At 39.8% G+C, this 18,773-nt stretch overlaps 1 protein-coding gene across 1 annotated transcript in view; it reads right to left on the bottom strand.

Moving 5' to 3' along the window:
- Positions 1-4,807: 4,807 nt before the first annotated feature.
- ZC3H12B (zinc finger CCCH-type containing 12B) overlaps positions 4,808-18,773 on the bottom strand; it is a 197,094-nt gene continuing 183,128 nt past the window's right edge. Inside the window, exons 4-6 of the mRNA XM_004780007.3 lie at positions 10,873-11,107; positions 10,082-10,188; positions 4,808-8,887 (exon numbers count right to left, since the gene is read on the bottom strand). Of these exons, the coding sequence (XP_004780064.1) occupies positions 7,467-8,887; positions 10,082-10,188; positions 10,873-11,107 (1,763 nt within the window). The 3' untranslated portion in view covers positions 4,808-7,466. The remainder of the gene's footprint in view (positions 8,888-10,081; positions 10,189-10,872; positions 11,108-18,773) is intronic.

The following is an 18,773-nucleotide window of genomic DNA, read 5'->3' as shown; positions in this document are numbered from 1 at the left end:
GCCCACAGACCTAAACATTATCAAAGGGATCCTTCAGTCCAACAGCCCAACAGGGTTAACATTTCCTATCTTGTGTAGACCCAAACATTAGGCACGGACTGAGCCGTCACTTGCATTGGTTAATGCAGTCAGTTTCCCTGCAAATCTTCTGACTTCTGCCACAATAGTAGGTGCTGTCTTTCAGAATCCTGGAGCTGAAGGAACCCTCAGAGTAAATGTAGTCTGGGAGGTAGCTCAGCACCGGCTCCATGTGGAGATGGGTTCTGGAAAATCTTGGAGCAGCCTGGATTTTATATATTGTGTATGTATTGGTATCCTATGCAAGATTTATTATTTATTTATTTTTTGGGGGGCAAATGGGTTTCGCTGCTAAAGAATTTGGAAATCATGGTTCTAGTCTAGCCCCCAGATTTTATGCACTAAGGCAGACAAAAAGGGAAGGGATTTGTCCAAGGGCACAAAACAAGTTTATAGTATAGATCCAAGTTTCTTGTAACATTGGCGTCATCTGGGTACTTGTTAGAAATACAAATTATCGAACTTCACTACTGACCTGAATTGGAAAGATTCAGGGTGAGCAGCAATCTGGTTTAACAGTCACCAGGTGATTCTGATTCATGCTAAAGTTTGAGCTGCACCGGAATGCAGAGGGAAAAATCTGCCCAAAGATCCAGGTTCCAGGGAACTCCATCACTTTATGGGAGCAACTTTGGGTAAATTACGCCAGTTTCTTCATGTGTAAGAAAATATTTGCCTCATATTTGTTGTAAGGTTCAAAAAAGATAATAGATGTGAAAGTGCTCTTCAAAGTGTACCATGCTTTGTATGTGTGAGTAGTGTGGATTCATAGCAGGATTAGTAGGCCTTGAACTCAAGACTCAATTCTGTATAACCTAGGTCAAAGTGCTTTACCTTGGCCTTCAAAGATGGGCCTAAAGATGAGCAGACTACATGAGCTTATTTCTAGACCAGGTTCAGGTAGGGTAAGAGTCAAGGGTCATTGTTTGCTGGAGTTCTGAAACCTGGTTTCTGTGAAGCAGGTCCTTGGGAAGAGCTGCTTTAGATGGTGGGGTCAGGGGTAGGGTCAGGTGTGGAAGAGGGGTAGGAGAGGACTGGCCAGGAAGCAATAATAGCCCAGTGCCCTTGGACCTCTTCCTTCTGACTGGAGTTCAGAGAACTGATTAGAAAAATTTATCAAACTGTACACATTTAACTGGGGAGCAGAGTTGGGGGTCAAGGGAAGGGGGTATATATTATATTGTTATTCAGTGACAATAATTGAGAGTCACCTCTTCTGATAATTCATCAGTGATGAAGAACATGGTTTCTGCTTCTAAGGAACTCCCTTATTATTTGGACAGGAGTTTGCATGCCAACATAGTTGTAACAGAGTGACAAGCACTAAGAAGGATTGTTCAAGATGCCTACAAGGCCCACTGTAGGTAAGGATCAAAAAAATGTGATCAAGGAGGTGGCACAGCTTAATAAAGGAGGTGATATTAGCAGTGAGTTTTCAAAAGTAAGTTACTCTAGTGAGAACAAAGAGTAGAAGTAAGGTAAAAGTCTGGAGGGGTTAAAGAAAAAGCATGGCATGTTGGGACACCAGTGAAGGGTCCAGGATAACTGGAATATTTTAAGTCGTGAGGCCAGAGAGTTAAGCTAGAGAGAGGAATGGTCAAACTAGTTGATTTCTCACCTACGATTAGAGAGGCACTGAATAGTCAGTTGTCCCCTCTTGGAATTCTATTGTTACCACTCCCCCAACACTCAGGCTGCCATTGCCCTGCAAGAAAATCTTAATTTATTAACTTATTCTGTAAGTGCACCTTATTTCCTCATGAAAGTGTAAGTTCCAGAAGCTCGGAACTGTTTATTCCTCTTCTGTCTCTCCCTAGTCCAGTATAGGCCAGGTCCATATTTGGTACTCATTAAGAACTTAATTACATATATTCCTGAGTAATAGAGGAAGAAGGAAAAGGATAGGGAGAGATGAGCACTCTTAGTCCCAAAAGGATGATAAAAGAGAGAAATATTCTCAGGTTTATGAATAGCCCCTTCCAAAGGCTCAGGCTGGGCTTTCCTGTAGCAACTGTGGTCATCTCTGCCCTTAGAATGGGACTGACTTGGATTGTTCAGGGGGTGGGGGTGGGGAGGTTACGTTGGGAGTAGGAAGCTTCTGAAAAGCTTGAGGGAAGAGTAGACATTACTGTAATGAGCTCACTGGTGGGGCGCCTGGGTGGCTCAGTGGGTTAAAGCCTCTGCCTTCAGCTCAGGTCATGATCCCAGGGTCCTGGGATCAAGCCTTGCTTCAGGCTCTCTGCTCAGCAGGAAGCCTGCTTCCTCCTCTCTCTCTCTCTGCCTGCCTCTGTGCCTACTTGTGATCTCGGTCTGTCAAATAAATAAATAAAATCTTAAAAAAAAGAAAGAAAGAAAGAGCTCACTGGCCTGGGAGCAAGGAGGCCTGAAGTTCATCCATGGCTGTGCCATTACCTCCTTCTTAAGCCTTAATCAAATCTCTTTAATTCTTAGATCCTCAGTTCCCACACCTATAACCTGATGGAGTTGATGGAGCTGAGCATTCCACCAGTGACTTCTCTGAAAGTATAGGGTGCCAGGCTGCTTTGAGCGCTGATATTTTGGTTAATGCCCAGCACATGATATTTCTGTGGCCCTAAGGCTATTCAGGGAAGAAACTAATCTGGGCCCTGATAGCCCTCATAGTTCTGACCTATGAGTGGAGGCTTGGCCCAGTCCAGGCCTATGAGAAACACCAGATGAGTAGCACTGGAAGCTTCTTTAGTATACAAAGAGAAAGGAAGGCATTTGCTTACTGTGATAAAATTCAGATTGAACCCATTTGGGGACAACTCTCTTCTTGCAAGTCCCAAGGACAGATTTTTTTTTCCTTGTAGTTTCAAATTTTTATTGAAATTCCCCAAGGGCAAAAAATTAGTTTTTAGAAGAGATATAGAGTATACGTGCAGGTCGGTGTGGTATGGCTTTTGTTGTTGATGTTCTTAAAGAAACACAGTCATTAGTAGTTAGTAGACAAATAGTTTATGCAGAAAATATGTGTGTTACAGTTCATTATCGTCAATGATACAGCATTTTCAGTCATGATTATAGGTGAAACCAATTAAAACCTCATTAGGTAGTCATAGCACATTCATGCTAGTGAGAACATTGCAAAGCACTGCACCTGCATTATAGGAGTAGACAAAACTGGGGATGGGATATATTTTCACTCACTTGTGGTTGGCTTTGTGTATTTTGTCATTGAGACTTACATTATGTTTGGGTCAAACAAAAAACCCAAAGCGGTTTTATAAAAGTTTACAACCATTAAACAGTATTTGTTTAATCCCACAAATGGATAAAGCAAACTACTATAGCTCAGTGATATACAAATCAGGACTAGAAATAGTCAATCTGCCTATGTATATAGCTAGCTACAATATGATAGACATTTAATATGCTGAGTCTTTTCAAAGGCATCAACTACTATAGACAAGCAGACTCCCAAAAAATACTGGTTTGGTTTCCAGTGAGAACAAACTGTATTGCCACTTCAGTTTAAGATTATGCCCTCCTCAGTGTCAGACGTGAGGAGAAGAAAACTAGGGGAATGCAGAGAAGAATTAGGGGGACACATGAGCAGGGCTCTTTGGATAGCTTAACATTATTTTCCCTGTGCAGTCTCAGACCTGGTTCACAGAGTAAAAGTGTATTGAAAGTGTTGGCCCTTGGAAAGGGCAATTGTACAAAGTCCCTTACTAACAGCATAGATAGAACAGTAACAGAGCGCCTCTCAAAGTGAACTCTTCTATGTTACAAGAAAGCTCAGTGGCAAAGGTTAATGTGTATCAATGTTTGAATTATTATATAAAGATAATTTATTCTCAAATAGAAAAGTAGATTTTCATAGTTCTGGAAACTAGCAGAGAGAGAGAAAGAGAGAGAGAGAGAGTACTTATATTTATATTCTTACTTAGAAGAAAGAAAACTTTTACAGACCTTTTTCATAAGGCATATGTCATTCTCCCTTCCATACTTTGCATTTTAAGAGACAGTGCAATGGCTATATGCTACCTTGAAAGGGCTCTTGTAACTGGATTGACCATGCCACTCCAGAATCACACTTCTTCAGGTTGAAATAAAAATAACAACAAAATCACAAAAAGAGAAAAAAAATAAAATCTACAAAATCTAAGGCCTGAGCAGGCACAGACTTGCTATGAATGCAGAAATTTAGTGAAAAAATTAGAAGTACAAAGCACCTCTTGCAAAATATACTGGTCCTTGGAACCACACAGCACACTGTGCAGTAATTCTTGCTGAGTGCTTAGAGGTAAGTATTCTGCAGGACACACGCTTAACCCTAGAAAGGAAGCCTGGTTTTATTAGCAGGAGAGCTGAGAAGGTCCCAATGCTTCTTTCTCTTTCTCGTTTTATAATTACAAACAAAATGGAAAAAGTCAAGAAGTATGCAGACCTCAGTACAGAGAAAATGTTTTTCTAATAACTTCACTAAAAACCATGCTAGATTTATGCATTCATATATTTATGCTTTTTAAACACTTTTTTAAAAAATATTTTATTTATTTATTTGATAGAGATCACAAGTAGGCAGAGAGCCAGGCAGAGAGAGAGAGAGGAGGAAGCAGACTCTCACTGAGCAGAGAGCCCAATGCGGGGCTCGATCCCAGGACCCTGAGATCATGACCTGCGCTGAAAGCAGAGGCTTAACCCTCTGAGCCACCCAGGCACCCCTGCTTCTTAAACACTTTTGACACAAAATTCCCTTTGCAGGGACATATTAAATTTAATAGGCTAAAGAGAAATTATGCAAAATAATGCTTGCAACTGTACACACAATAGCTGTGTGCATAGTAATAAAGAAGCTTGCTCTTTGGAAATAGCTCCCTCATGACCTCCCAGGCTGCTTTCCTGTGACACACAATGCCAGAAACATCATGGTGAAAGTCAGTTACCTAACTTAGTTTATTATGTGTTTTGTACACTTGTTTTTTATACAATCAGGGAAAAAAGATAATTTGTATCAACAAAAGGTCATTTATGGTTATTTAGGAATTGCTTTTTGTTACTTCAGTTCATACACATTTTATAAGAAGAATGACAATTGTTTTTTGAAAATAAAAAATACATATGCTGCCCTAAAATTATTTCCTGTGTTGGGAGGAGCCTACAGTTTTTCTGAGTACTAAACATGAACATATTCAAGATAAATTGCAGCTAACAAGATATACCATGTGCTGTAAATATCTTGCAGCTAACAAGATAAACCATGTCCCTGTAAATTTCGCAACTAGTGGATACTGTGGTACCATTGATGATTGTAGTAGGAAGATGAACTGGTACAAAGGCAGTACAGTCATCTAAGATTGTCAAATACCCTGATTTAGACATGGGACAGATTCAGGAGGTCCAAGAAGTTGGAAGATAGGAAATGGTATTTGTGTGAAATTTGGGTGAAACTGTGTGAATTGCAAACACTTCAGTGGCAACTGTCACTCTCTATTTTATACCTGACAGAAAATACTTTTTACACCTCAATATGCTGGGGAACAGAAAGATCAGAGGGTAGAAGATGAATATGAAACTGTGGTTAACTGAAGAAAAATGCTGGTTGAAATGCAGTTTTAGTCAACAAGGACAGAGACAGAAAGCCAGAAAGCAGCATGCAAGCCATTCTCAAACAACCAAAAACAACCCTGACTACAGCCTCACACGTGGAATGTTTCACAGTAAGAAACATTTATAGGCAGTGTCACCCAAAAGACCTAGTCCAGGCCTTCTCAACTTTCATGACAAAAAAAATTCATAGAAATTAGCAAGATCCATCTCAAGAAGTAGTGAGTAGGTCATGGTCCAAAATGTTTAATATACAATGGATTAAAAAAGGGGTTCATTTAGTACGGCTTAAAAAAATAAATGCCTCGTTTAGAGGCATTTAGCTACAAAGGTTTCCACCCTGAGCAAGATACTAGTTGCACAAATGGTGCCAACCCAAAGTCCTGCAGTGTTTAGTAATGCATTTAAGAATTATCTAAGGGTAAGTGCATCCTTTTTGCATGTATTTGAAGTGCATAACTGAACCAACTATTAGCAAAGATGTAGCAACCCCTTTTGTGAGCTGCCTTTTTCCACTTAGAAAATCCCCTGGTTTTGTTCCCTAAAGAAATTCTGTTCCATCAATTATTGACCTTATTGCCCAAAGGGTAGACAGCAGAAGAAAGTGGATTACATGTCTGTGCGCTGTCCTCCATTACATTTTATCCTTTGATGTGGAATACCGCATAGGTCAGAAGTCTAAAGAGTATCCATTAGACCCTCTTTGAGTGCAGCTTTTGTGTTCATCATGTAATGCTGCACAAGTTTGACCATCACCCCTGGGAAAAGGGAAGTGGAGTCTGGTAGTAAATCCCTTGGTCCTCTCAAACTTTTCTGTGCTTGTCTAGCACACACCTGCTATGCTTAGAACTTGAGCTTATCCATCAGCTCCTCTGAAGAAGAAAGCTGTAATCTGATCCCTAATTTGCTAAGGTGAAGAGACTTAAAAGCTAAGAACTGTCAGTAAATGTTGACAAGTAAAAAGTGCAAAGAAACTAGAGCTAGTATGCTCTGATGACTAAGAAAACATTATTCAAATATTGGCATGTAATTTCACTTTCAAAACTAGTTGAAACTATGAAATGTGACATAAAATCAAGTTGGATTCATGATCTATACAACTGTAGACTAAGGACTGTGCAGAGCTTTTCTTATCATCACTATATAAAAGGTTATATGGAGATACACAAACATCTCAAACTAAATATTTACAGTTATACATGCACTATAGTTGTTAACAATAGGTTTGAAATACATCTCTAGAAGCCTTGATGTGACCCTGTAGCTTGGTTAGTAAAGATATTGAATGGTCAGATATTCATGCAATAATTTATGCATTTACTTTTAAGTAGCTTTAAATATCCTATTAAAAATCCCAAAAGGTTAATTCAAGATGTGATTTGATCCTGCTCTCTAAATTAGATATATTATCAATACTTTGTAATGTAGAATGTGATTAAGAAAACATTGGTAATGGAATCTCTTGGGAGTTTCATATTTAGACCTCTTCCCCTGAGTTTTGTCCTCCATTGCATGGTGTCGTGCAAAAAAGCATGGGACTTGGAGTCAGAGGACTCGAGTATGAGTCCTGGTTTGGTCACTTGCTAGCAGTGTGATCTTGGCAAGTAACTTAATCTCAGTGAGATTTAGTTTCCTTTTCTAGAAAATAAGACATTAGTAAGATTTACCATACAGGGTTGTTTTGCGCTTCAAATAACATAAACATTGTAACTTGTAAAGCGCAACACAAAATTGTTTGTTACTATTATCATAGTATGAGTACATTATTAATATTAATATTTATTTTTGTATAAAGGAATAAGTCCTATGTCATGTCAACGAGCAGCCCTAAGCTTAGAAACAATCAAAGCTGCCAGTTGTTGGGCATCTGCTGTGTGGGGATTCTTCTCCATCACTGCAAGAACAATGTTTGAAGGGAAAATATTGCAGAGGTTCTTATAAGTCTGATACTGATGCTCTGGGATCATATGCTCCCTGTTATCATTGCACATTCCAACCCAAGGATTCCTCCAAAGCTGTTCCATTTTTTCAGGCATGCTCCGTACCATGACTGGCTCATAGCATGGTTGCATGAGATTGTTACTCAAGGGATAGGAGTGGTAGCCATAGGAATCAGTTACACAGGGCAATGGATCCCAGCTGGCATGTTGTTCCCGGCACAGAGGAGGTCGTCTTTGCCTCATGGGGTTGCTCTCATAGAGACGGGAGTCAGAAATGCTGTCCATCCGAGTCATTACAAGGGCACGTCCTGGCTGAGGGGTTGCCCCAGGATGGATATTGGGAGGCATAGGATAGTCTCCAGGACAGCTGGAGCAGGCTCCAGTTGCTGGGTGCTGGGTTTGCAAAACTAAGTGGGAAACTGACTGCTTGTGGGGGGCTTGTTTAGAATCCTCTGGGCCATAGCTCTGTGCTCGCGTTAAGGCGTCATGGTAGCCATGAGGAAAAGGCTGAAGACGGTTCTGAGATGCGGAGCGATGCAGCTTCAAACTGCCTTCAGGATGACTATCAGCTACAGCCAAGTATAGATTGTTGTAAGAGGAATAGTTGTCATTCCTGGTATGGCTCATACGGTTGTCAGGACAGAGGCTGGGATTCCGGGCATATACCCCTCGGTCTGTTTCAGCCATGTAGTACTCTCGATTATGCATGCTATTGATATTCAGTTTGGAGAAGTCGCCTAACACTGAATAGTAGCCATGGTCCCCCAAGGACTCAAACTTTGAGTATTGGTCAGCATAGCTAATAGGGGTCCCATGGCTGTTGGTAACCAGGATCGGGGGGTACTGCATGCTGGCCATGTGCTCCAGTGAGGCCTTCTGGTGGGGGAAATGAGAGGATCCTGGCACTGGGCTGCTGGCTGAACGGGTATTGAGTGCACTCACTGCATGGCTTTTGGGGGGTGGGATTGTGGGGACACTTAGGGCAGTCACAAGTGAGGGGACAGAGCTGGCCTCAGGCTTACGGGCAATGGACACCCATTCCTCAGGCTCCACAGCCATGGACCGGATGCTGGGATCCGATTGGCGCTTGGGGGCCACACATTTGACTTCTGAGGTTGTCTCACCTTTGGCACTAGATATCCCTGTGCCGCACTTGCCCAGGGTGCCTTCACTCACGGTTTTCACTGTGGACAGTTTGGCACTGATGCGGAGCTCATCAGCCACCGAACGCTGTGGTTGGTTGGCCCGCTCCGGATGGTAGTATTTGCACTTGTGGCCATAGGTGCATTTTTTGCCTGAAAAATAATGCCTTGGGGTAAGACTCTCTCTCATACTGGTGTAAATCTGTCAGAAACTGTTGTAAGAATCTGGTTACTCAAGTAAGAGTTTTAGTGTTTGGGCTTAAAGAAGAAAATTAACTGTCCACAAAGATGAGAGAGGCAGGACAACATCAAGGAGGCATCACACACTGTGAGGGGAGAGGGAAGAAGTGGAAAGCTGGAGAGGAAACTACAGTGTAAAAGCTAAGAACTGAGCAGTTGAACAGCCTTCATATTCCTGTAATTCACAACTTTGCCTAGACATAGCCTGCATGCTGCGGTGGTGTAGGCTAGCAGCAGGCAGCATAGTACAATGCAAAAAGCATAGGCTTGGAAGCCAGTCAGACCCGTGTTTCAATTCCAGCTTTGCCGCTTACTAGCCATGTAACCTTAATAAGTGACTTTACCTTCTGAGCCTCAATTTCCTCTTTTGTTAAAAATGTTCATAATTATGCCTATATTATATGGTCATTGTGAAGATTAAATGATGATAATGAACATGAAAATACTATATAATTTATATAAATGTTAATTGATAAAAAGAAAAAACCCAAGATGTCCCATAAATAAATGATTATCCAAAAAGAGTGAACATGCAAAGTAGCCTCAGACCAGGCAGCCTATGTTGCACTGTTAGGCTTACAAACTTTGTGTCAGAGGGACTTGTGTAAGATCATGAAAGCACTCTAAAAAACTATATTTTAAAAGAGCAAATGAAAATGAAGTTTGAAGGCAAACTGGAAAATACAGAACTGAAGAAAAGAGTATTATTAGTTGACAGAGAGTGCAATCACCTGCTTGAGAGATACGTCCTTCCTGTGGCCAAATCCAATTTGGCTTTGCCCTTTCTGCTTCCTAGGCCATGTGGGTTTCTGCATTTCCCTACCTCCAGCAACACTGGTCAGGATGGAGGCAGCAAGGACGCATGCATTATTTAAACAAGTGACAACTAATCTTTCCTTCAATTCTAGTTACCTTTCACTCATGTGGTTTATAAGATGTTTCTTTAAATGCCTAACGGAGAATACATAAGGTCACAGACTTAAAATCCCAGGAAGTGGACAAGATAAGATTTTTCCATTCAAAAGGGAAACCTTTGAGAAGTAAGTATGCATATAAGTCCTTATGTTTCCCTTAGTATAGAACTCAGTTTTGCACATAGGTACTCACCATAAGGGCATGGTTGCTTCTTATGCTCCGGAACAACAGGTCTCTTTCTCAAGAAATTTTCAAGATTTGGGCCATGGCGTCCTAAAGGATCATCTGGAGGCATAAATCTGAAATCAAACAAGCAAGAGGTAAACACTTTCTATCCCCACCCCCACTTCAGGAGTTCAGACCTTCAGTACTCCTTGCCTATACTATTGTCACAGCCTTCTAACTGCCCTTTCTGCCTTAAGCTAGGCCAGCGTTCTTCCCTCCATTCTCACTTGAACACACACACACACACACACACACATGCACGCACGCACACACACACACACACAAGATGATTTTTCTAGTGTATCATTCTTCTGTGAATTATATGTTTCAACCATACTGGCATTCCTGGTGGCTCCCCAACATGAGACTCACTTTCACATCTTTATAGCTTTATTTATGATGTTCTCTTTACCTATAACACCCAGTAGTCCCCTTTCTTCTGTTTGTAAACTTCATCTCAAATGTCATCTCCTGTTTGAGGCTTTTTCTTATCATTTCATGTAGACAAAGCAACTTTAAAAACTCTAACCATACTGCTTATCACAACACATTGTGTCTCTCTTTCTTTCTCTTCTCCACTACACTTTGAGCCTCTTTTAAGGGTGAGTCCTATTTCTTATTCAACCTCTTATCCCTATGGCAATCAGCATAATACACAGTACACAGTAAGTGTTCAGTAAATGTTTATTGAAATGAAATAATCTATTACTAGTGCAACTTGGATTTAGTCTATTCAGAGCCTATTGAAAACAACGTACTTGTCATTCACAAAAGAATACATCAGCAACCGCTCCTCTATAAACTTCTTCCATTCTGGCTTTTCAACTTGAAGGTCTCGGTAGTTATCATTAGATACAATGATGCCGTCAGAATCGAAAGCCAATTTGACTATGAACCGGTCATCATAACAGACAACTCTCCTGCCCTGGACCCTTCGGGATGGTGTGAAGACAAGAATCTTTTCTTTCTCCAGTTTGCGTAGGATATCTTGATCTGTCAAAATATAGATTATATGCCACACAGTAGAAACCATCTTTGGAAATTAACATTATCCTCATATTACAAATACAAAAGTTGGTACTAAATGCATATGTTATTTGCCCTTAGAGAGAAAGTGGTTTCTATTCCTGGCTATGACACAAATTTGGATTGTGACCTCAGGCAAGTCACTTTCTCCTTTGGACTTCAGTTTTCCATAAAGTGAAAGAACTGGATTCAATGACATTCAATGACATTAAAAAACTACCATGAAGAGTGAGAAATAGCACTGATACCCTACCATTCTTGTTGACTGATTTGCCCTTTGGAGGAAGCAGCAGCTTTTGGCTGCTGAAGAAAACAGAGCAGTATGCTGAGGATATGTCTGTCAGGAGGATGGTAAAGCATCACTCTGTGGGAGTTACATTTTTGCCTTCTGCCTGAAGGAAAGCCACAACTAAGGAAAAACAAAGCTGTAGCATGTTGACTACCGTCCCCCTTTCCTTTTGGCTTCTTAATTGCTGAGGAAAGCCAGTTTACAAGCTGGGCTTGAGCAGGGCCAGGATCCACTCTCAGATGAAGTTGGGACCCTGTTCAGAAGCTTACAGATAGATCCACAAAACAATTCGGACCAGCATTATTTCTTACTTGGCACCTCATGCAAACAGCTGATACTCAGAGAAGTAGGGTCTTTATGTTCTCAAATGCTATGAAAAGCTAGCTTCAGAAAAAAAAAAGCTAACTTCATGTACTGTTGTAAGCAAATGTAGTACTTCTACTGACATTAGGGCTGCATCATGACTTTTGTGGACCTTAGACATGTTTGCCTTTGTGGGCCCCTTCTTTCATAAAGAAGTACTAAAAATTATACTTTACAACTGCTTTGGTATAAAAACAAATAATCTCATTAGGTACATTATTATAAATTAATTGCTATATTTGATTTTTCCTTCATTGTTAAAGGAATATAAAATTAAAACATCTTTTTGTTATATTTTAATTCCAGTGTAGTTAACATACAGTGTTACATTAGTTTCAGGTGTAAAACACAGTGATTCCAAAATTCCATGCATCACTCAGTGCTCATTAAGACAATTGCAATCCTTATTCCTCATCACCTATTCACCCATCCACACCACCCATCTTCCTTCTGGTAACCATCAATGTGTTCCCTATACATAGAGGGTTTTTCTGGTTTGTCTAACTCTCTCTCTCTCTCTTTTTTTTTCTTTTGAAGGTCTTTTTTGTTTCTTAAAATCCACATAAGAGTGAAACTATATGATATTTGTCTTTCTCTGGCTGAATTTTATAACTTAACATTATACTGTCTAGCTCCATCCATGTCATTACAAATGGCAAGATTTCTTTTTTTTGTATAAATACTTATTTTTTAAGTTTTTATTTTAATTTCAATTAACATACAATGTTTTATCACTTTCTTGTGTACTAGATTTCATTCTTTCTTATGGCTGAATAGTATTCCATTGTATGTGTATACACACACACACACACAAACATACATATATGTATATGATATACATATATCCATTATATTTATCCATATATATACACATTTATGTGTATATCCATTATATATATATGTGTGTGTGTATGTCTGTGTGTGTGTGTGTGTATATACAGATATGTATGTATGTGTATATATATATATATGTCACATTTTCTTTATCCACTCATCAATCTATGGGCACTAACACTAGGGCTGCTTCCACATCCTAGCTATTGTAAATAATGTTGCTATAAACATACAGGTGCATGTATCTCTTTGAATTAGAGTTTTTGTGTTGTTTTGTTTTGTTTTTGTATTATTGGGGGAAAACACCCAGTAGCATGATTACTGGATGATAGGGTAGTCCTATTTTTAACTTTTTGAGGAAATTTCATACTGTTTTCCATAGTGACTGCATAAGTTTACATTCCTACCAGAAGTGCACAAGAGTTCCTTTTCCTCCATGTCCTCACCAACACTTGTTTCTTGCGTTTTTTTTTTTTTTTTAGCCATTATGACAGGTATGAAGTAATATCTCATTGTAGTTTTGATTTGTGTTTCCCTGAGGATGAGTCATGTTGAACATCTTTCATGTGTCTGTTGGCCATCAGTATGTCTTCTTTGAAAGAATGTCTGTTCATGTGTCCTGCCATTTTTTAATTGGATTATTCATTTTCTGGGTGTTGAGTTGTATAAGTCAGAGAGGTTTCTGCCAGTGTTCTCCTCTAGAATTCTGATGGATTCCTGTTTCACATTTAAGTTTTCCACCTATTTTGAATTCATTTTTTTTTATTTTGTAAGACAATGGTCCAGTTTTATTCTTCTGCATGTGGCTGTCTAATTTTCCCAGCACCATTTGTTGAAGAGACTGCCTTTTTTTCATTAGATATTCTTTCTTGCTTTATTGAAGAGTAATTGACCATATGTAATTGTGAGTTTACTTCTGGATTTTCTATTCTGCTACGTTGATCTATGTGTCTATTTTTGTGCCAGCACCATATTGTTTTATTTACTACAGCTTTATAACATAACTTGAAATCCAGATATGTGATGCCCTCAGCCTTGTTTTCAGTTTTCAAGATTGCTTTGATTTTCAGGATATTTTGTGGTTCCATACAAATTTTAGGATTGTTTGGTCTAGCTCTCTGAAAAATGCTGTTTGTATTTTGATAAGGATTACATTTAATGTGTAGATTGCTTTGAGTAGCATAAACTTCTTAAAAATATTTGTTCTTCCAATCCATGAGTATGTGTCTTTGTGTATTTCTCAATTTCTTTCATAAGTATTCTATAGTTTTCAGACTATAGATCTTATATCTCTTTGGTTAGGTTTTTTCCTAGGTGCCTTATTGTTTTTGGTGCAAGTGTAAATAGGATTCTTTTCTTAATCTCTCTTTCTGCTGCTTCATTATGGGTGTATAGGAATGCAATAGATTTCTGTACACTGATTTTTTATCCTGCAACATTTCCGAATTCACTTATCAATCTAGCACTTTTTGAGAATTTTCAGGATTTCTGTGTAGAGTATCATGTCATCTGCAAATAGTGAAAATTTACTTCTTCCTTATTGATTTGGATGCCTTTTACTTCTTTTTATTGTCTAATTGCTGTGGCTACAACTTCTAGTATTACGTTGAATAATAGTAGACATACATGTCTTGTTCCTATCCTTAGGGGGAAAGCTCTCAGTTTTCCCCCATTGCGGATCATGTTAGCTGTGTAGTTTTCATACATGGCCTTTAATAATTAGAGATATATTCCCTCTAAAGCTACTTGGTTGAGGGTTTTTATGATAAATGGGTTTTGTACTTTGTTAAATACTTTTTCTGCATCTACTGAAATGATAATATGGTTCTTTTTACCCTTTTTAAAAAAGTTTCTGTCTAAATTCCAGTAACATACAGTGTAATATTAGTTTTAGATGTACAATATCGTGATTCAATACTTACATATAACACGTGTTGAAATCACAAAAACTGCACTCCTTAATTCCCAACACCGATTTAATCCATTCCCTCACCCACCTCCCCTCTGGTAACCATCAGTTTGTTCTCTATAGTTAAGAGTCTATTTCTTTAGCCACAGCAACTTCTTTCAACACATGTCTCCAAAGGCAAAGGAAACAAAAGTGAAAATGAACTTTTAGGACTTCATCAAGATCAAAGCCTTCTGCACAGCAAAGGAAACACTCAAAACAAAGAGGCAACCCACGGAATGGGAGAAGGTATATGCAAATGACAGTACAGACAAAGGGCTGATATCCAAGATCTATGAAGAACTCCTCAAACTCAACACAGATAATCACATCAAAAAATGAGCAGAAGACATGAACAGACACTTCTCCAAAGAAGACATACAAATGGCTAATAGACACATGAAAAAATGTTCATCTTTAGCTGTCAGGATGATTCAAATCAAAACCACATTGAGATACCACCTTGCATCAGTTAGAATGGTCAAAATTAAGAAGACAATAAATGATTTTTTGGGGGGGAGGAGGGATATGGCAAAGGAGTAGGAGATGCTGTTTCAACTGGTCGCCTAAAGTGAGATGATTATCTACCAGAGCACTGAACACCCATGAAATCAGCCTGAGATGTAGGATTATACACTTCTAGATCTTTACAGGGGGCAGAATACAATCCAGTGGACAGGTAAAGTGGAGTGGGAATGTCAGACTGATATCAGAGAATAAACAAAAGGGGTAGGGAGCCACCATAATTGACCCATTGGAAAGTAATACCCCAATATGAGAGTGCCCTGTGATTGAGGGCCAGCATTAACTTGGAGTCTGATTAAAAGCACTCAAAAAGAGAAAAAGATATTAAGGGGAAACTGGTAGAATCAGACAGTTACGGGAGCACGAGCTCAAACCCACAGACCCAGGATGGACACCACCGATGCCATACCAAAGAGAGTGCTGCGAAGCATCCAGGCCATGGTCCCTGAGATACTAGCATGCACGTGAGAGCATCTGGTGTGGATGACAGCCAGCGCTCTCTAGAACCACAGCCTTTTGCACTCTGCACATGCACAACACAACCAGGGTCTGAGTCATGCTCCACACCCTCCCTTGAGAGAGGTCAGTGTGGGTGCTAGCCAGTGCTTTCTAGTTCAAGAGTCTGAACACTCCCAGCCTGGGCCAAAGTGAAAGTCTCTGTGCACTTCTCTGGTTGAGATCTCTCCAGTGGGCTGGACCTGCCCAGAGAGCTGGGGCAAAGACAGCCACTGGAAGCAGCTCTCTGGACTAATATTGCTCGTGGTCTTAGTAACAGTCGGATGCAGAGACAAGCGGGAGCTCCTGAGACCCCCTGTGGCTGGAGACATGTGACTTGTGGGAGGTTGCAGAGGAGGAGTTTATGTGCTCTGGACCAGCCAGAGGGGAACAGACTGAGCCTTCTTTCTGAGACTGAGGTCTGGGTGCAGTTTGCTTTCCTCTAAACCTCCAAAGAACAGCCAAAAGCCACCAAGGGGAAAACAAAACAAAACAAAACAACCCTCCAGAGAACAAAAGCCTGAAACACTGGTTTCCTCAGAGACCAGCCACTTAACAAGGGGCAGGAGGACTCAACTCTAGCAATACTGCCTGAAAAAGACTGCCCCTCCCCCAGAAAACCAGCCAAAAACAAAAACAGAAACAAAAACACAAGAGGACAACCACCACAGGGTCCCCATAAAACTGTAAAACCCCATTACCGGGGGAAAAGAAAATATTAAACTCCTGGTAGAGTTTAATAGATACAATTTTTATTTTTAATTCCTTCCAACTATTCTTGTTCTTTTTAATTTTTAATAATTTTTAACCTGTTTACCATCAAAACGAGAGGTTCAGTACAACACACCCTATAATAACCTTTTAACTTGAACTTTCCTGATAAATATGTCTGTGTTTTTCATTTGATTTTCTATTTTTTTTAATATTCTTACAGAGATAAGCTTCAAGGTAATCCTCTTTCCCCAATCAATACTACCCCTATATATAAACCAGTTTTAATCCCCCTTTATTTCGGGAAAGTTGAGTCCTTTAAACAAAGATATCAATATACACCCAGGTAGAATCAAAATAACCTTCCTCACCCACACTGAGGATTTAGAACCACCCTCCCATCTTTTTCATCTATCTGTGTTTCTGCATATTTGTTTTTGTTCTGGTAGTATATAAATCTTATACTTGGGGTGCCTTTTGGCTGGGTTCTTTTTTTTTTTTTTTGGTTATTTACTTTTGTCAGTCTTTTTGTTTGTCCGTTTTTGTTTGCATACCTTCTAAATTTTAACTTTGGGACCCATTATGAGTGGGTCTTTTTTTATTCTTTCTATCCCCCCCCTCAGTCTGTCTCTTCCTATCTCTCTCTCTTTTTTTCTTTTTTCCTTCTTTTTGGTGGGGACTCCCGATTGCTCAGAAGTGTTCCAGGGTTCATTCTGCCTGGATCATGGTTGATACATTCAGCTACCCATCCCTTCAGCCATCTCTCACCAAAATGACTAGGAGGAGGAATGCCCAACAGAGGAAAAATTCAGAGATTGGGCCCTGTGCCACAGAACTATTGGATATGGACATAAACAGTATGTTGGAAAGGGAATTGAGGGCAATGGCTAGGTTGGAGAAAACCATTAATGATAACATGGAATCAATTAGGGCAGAAGTGAAAGCCATCAGGGAAGATGTTAACAATGCTGGGGCACCTGGGTGGCTCATTGGGTTAAAGCTTCTGCCTTTGGCTCAGGTCATGATCCCAGGGTCCTGGGATCGAGCCCCACATTGGGCTCTCTGCTCAGCAAGGAGCCTGCTTCCCTCCCTCTCTCTCTCTGCCCACCTCTCTGCCTGCTTGTGATCTCTGTCAAATAAACAAATAAAATCTTTAAAAAAAGATGTTAACAATGTTACCAATGAATCCCAATCTAATCTAAATTCTCTAGCAACTAGAGTAACTGAGGCAGAAGATAGAATCAGTGATCAAGAGGGCAAACTGATAGAGAAAAAGGGGATCAGGAGGAGGCCTGGAACAAACAGCTTAGAAGCCATGAAAACAGAATTAGGGAAATAAATGACACAATGAAACATTACAACATCAGAATTATTAGAATCCCTGAGGGGGAGGAGAAAAAAAGAAGACTGCAGGATAGAGTTGAACAAATTCTCCATCAAAATTTTCCAATCTGGGGAATAGAACCAGTGTTCATGTCCTAGAGGCAGAAAGGTCACCCCCCCCTAAGATCATAGAATCTAGAAAGACCTCAAGACTCCTGATTGTGAAAATGATGAATCATGATTTTAAATAGGAGCTCTTGAAAGCAGCTTAGGGCAAAGAGATTCCTTATGTACAGAGGAAGGTCCATCAGAACAACATCAGACCTGTCCACAGAAACCTGGAAAGCCAGAAAGGGCTGGCAAGAAGTATTCAGGGCACTAAATGAAAAGAACATGCAGCCAAGAATACTTTATCCAGCAAGGCTGACATTCAAAATGGATGGAGATAGCTTCCAAGACTGGTAAGGTTTAAAAAGAGTATGTGACCACCAAGCCGGCACTACAAGAAATATTAAAGGGGATTCTATAAGAGAAGAAAGAACCCAAGAGTGTCATTGAACAGAAATTTCTGGGGACAATGTATAGAAACAAAGGTTTCACAGGCAACACGATATCAATAAAAACAGATCTCTCAATAATCACTCTCAACATGAATGACCTAAACACTCCCATAAAATGGCACAAGGTTGCAGATTGGATAAAATGACAGGATCCATCCATATGTTGTCTACAAGAGACCCATTTTGAAACTAAGGATACATCCAACTGAAAGTGAAGTGATGGAGAAGCATCTTTCATGCCAATAGGCCTCAAAAGAAGGCTGGGGTAGTGATTCTCATATCAGATAAATTAGATTTTAAACTAAAGGCTATAGTCGGAGATACAGAAGGACAGTACATCTTTCTTAAAGGGTCTATCCACCAAGAATATCTAACAATTGTAAATATTTGTGCCCCTAATATGGGAGCAGCCAACAACATAAGACAACTGTTAATCAAGATAAAGATACACATTAATATGAATACATTGATAGTAGGGGATCTTAACACACCACTCTCAGATCATTCAAGCAGAAAATCAACAAAGTAACAAGAGCATTGAATGACACATTGGACCAGATAGACCTCATAGATATATAGGGAACA

The sequence above is a fragment of the Mustela putorius genome, unplaced genomic scaffold (genome assembly GCF_011764305.1).
Source record: "Mustela putorius furo isolate JIRA1106 unplaced genomic scaffold, ASM1176430v1.1 tig00000250_pilon_pilon_pilon, whole genome shotgun sequence".
Classification (NCBI taxonomy): Eukaryota; Metazoa; Chordata; class Mammalia; order Carnivora; family Mustelidae; genus Mustela; species Mustela putorius.
This window is presented reverse-complemented; position numbering and strand designations above follow the sequence as displayed.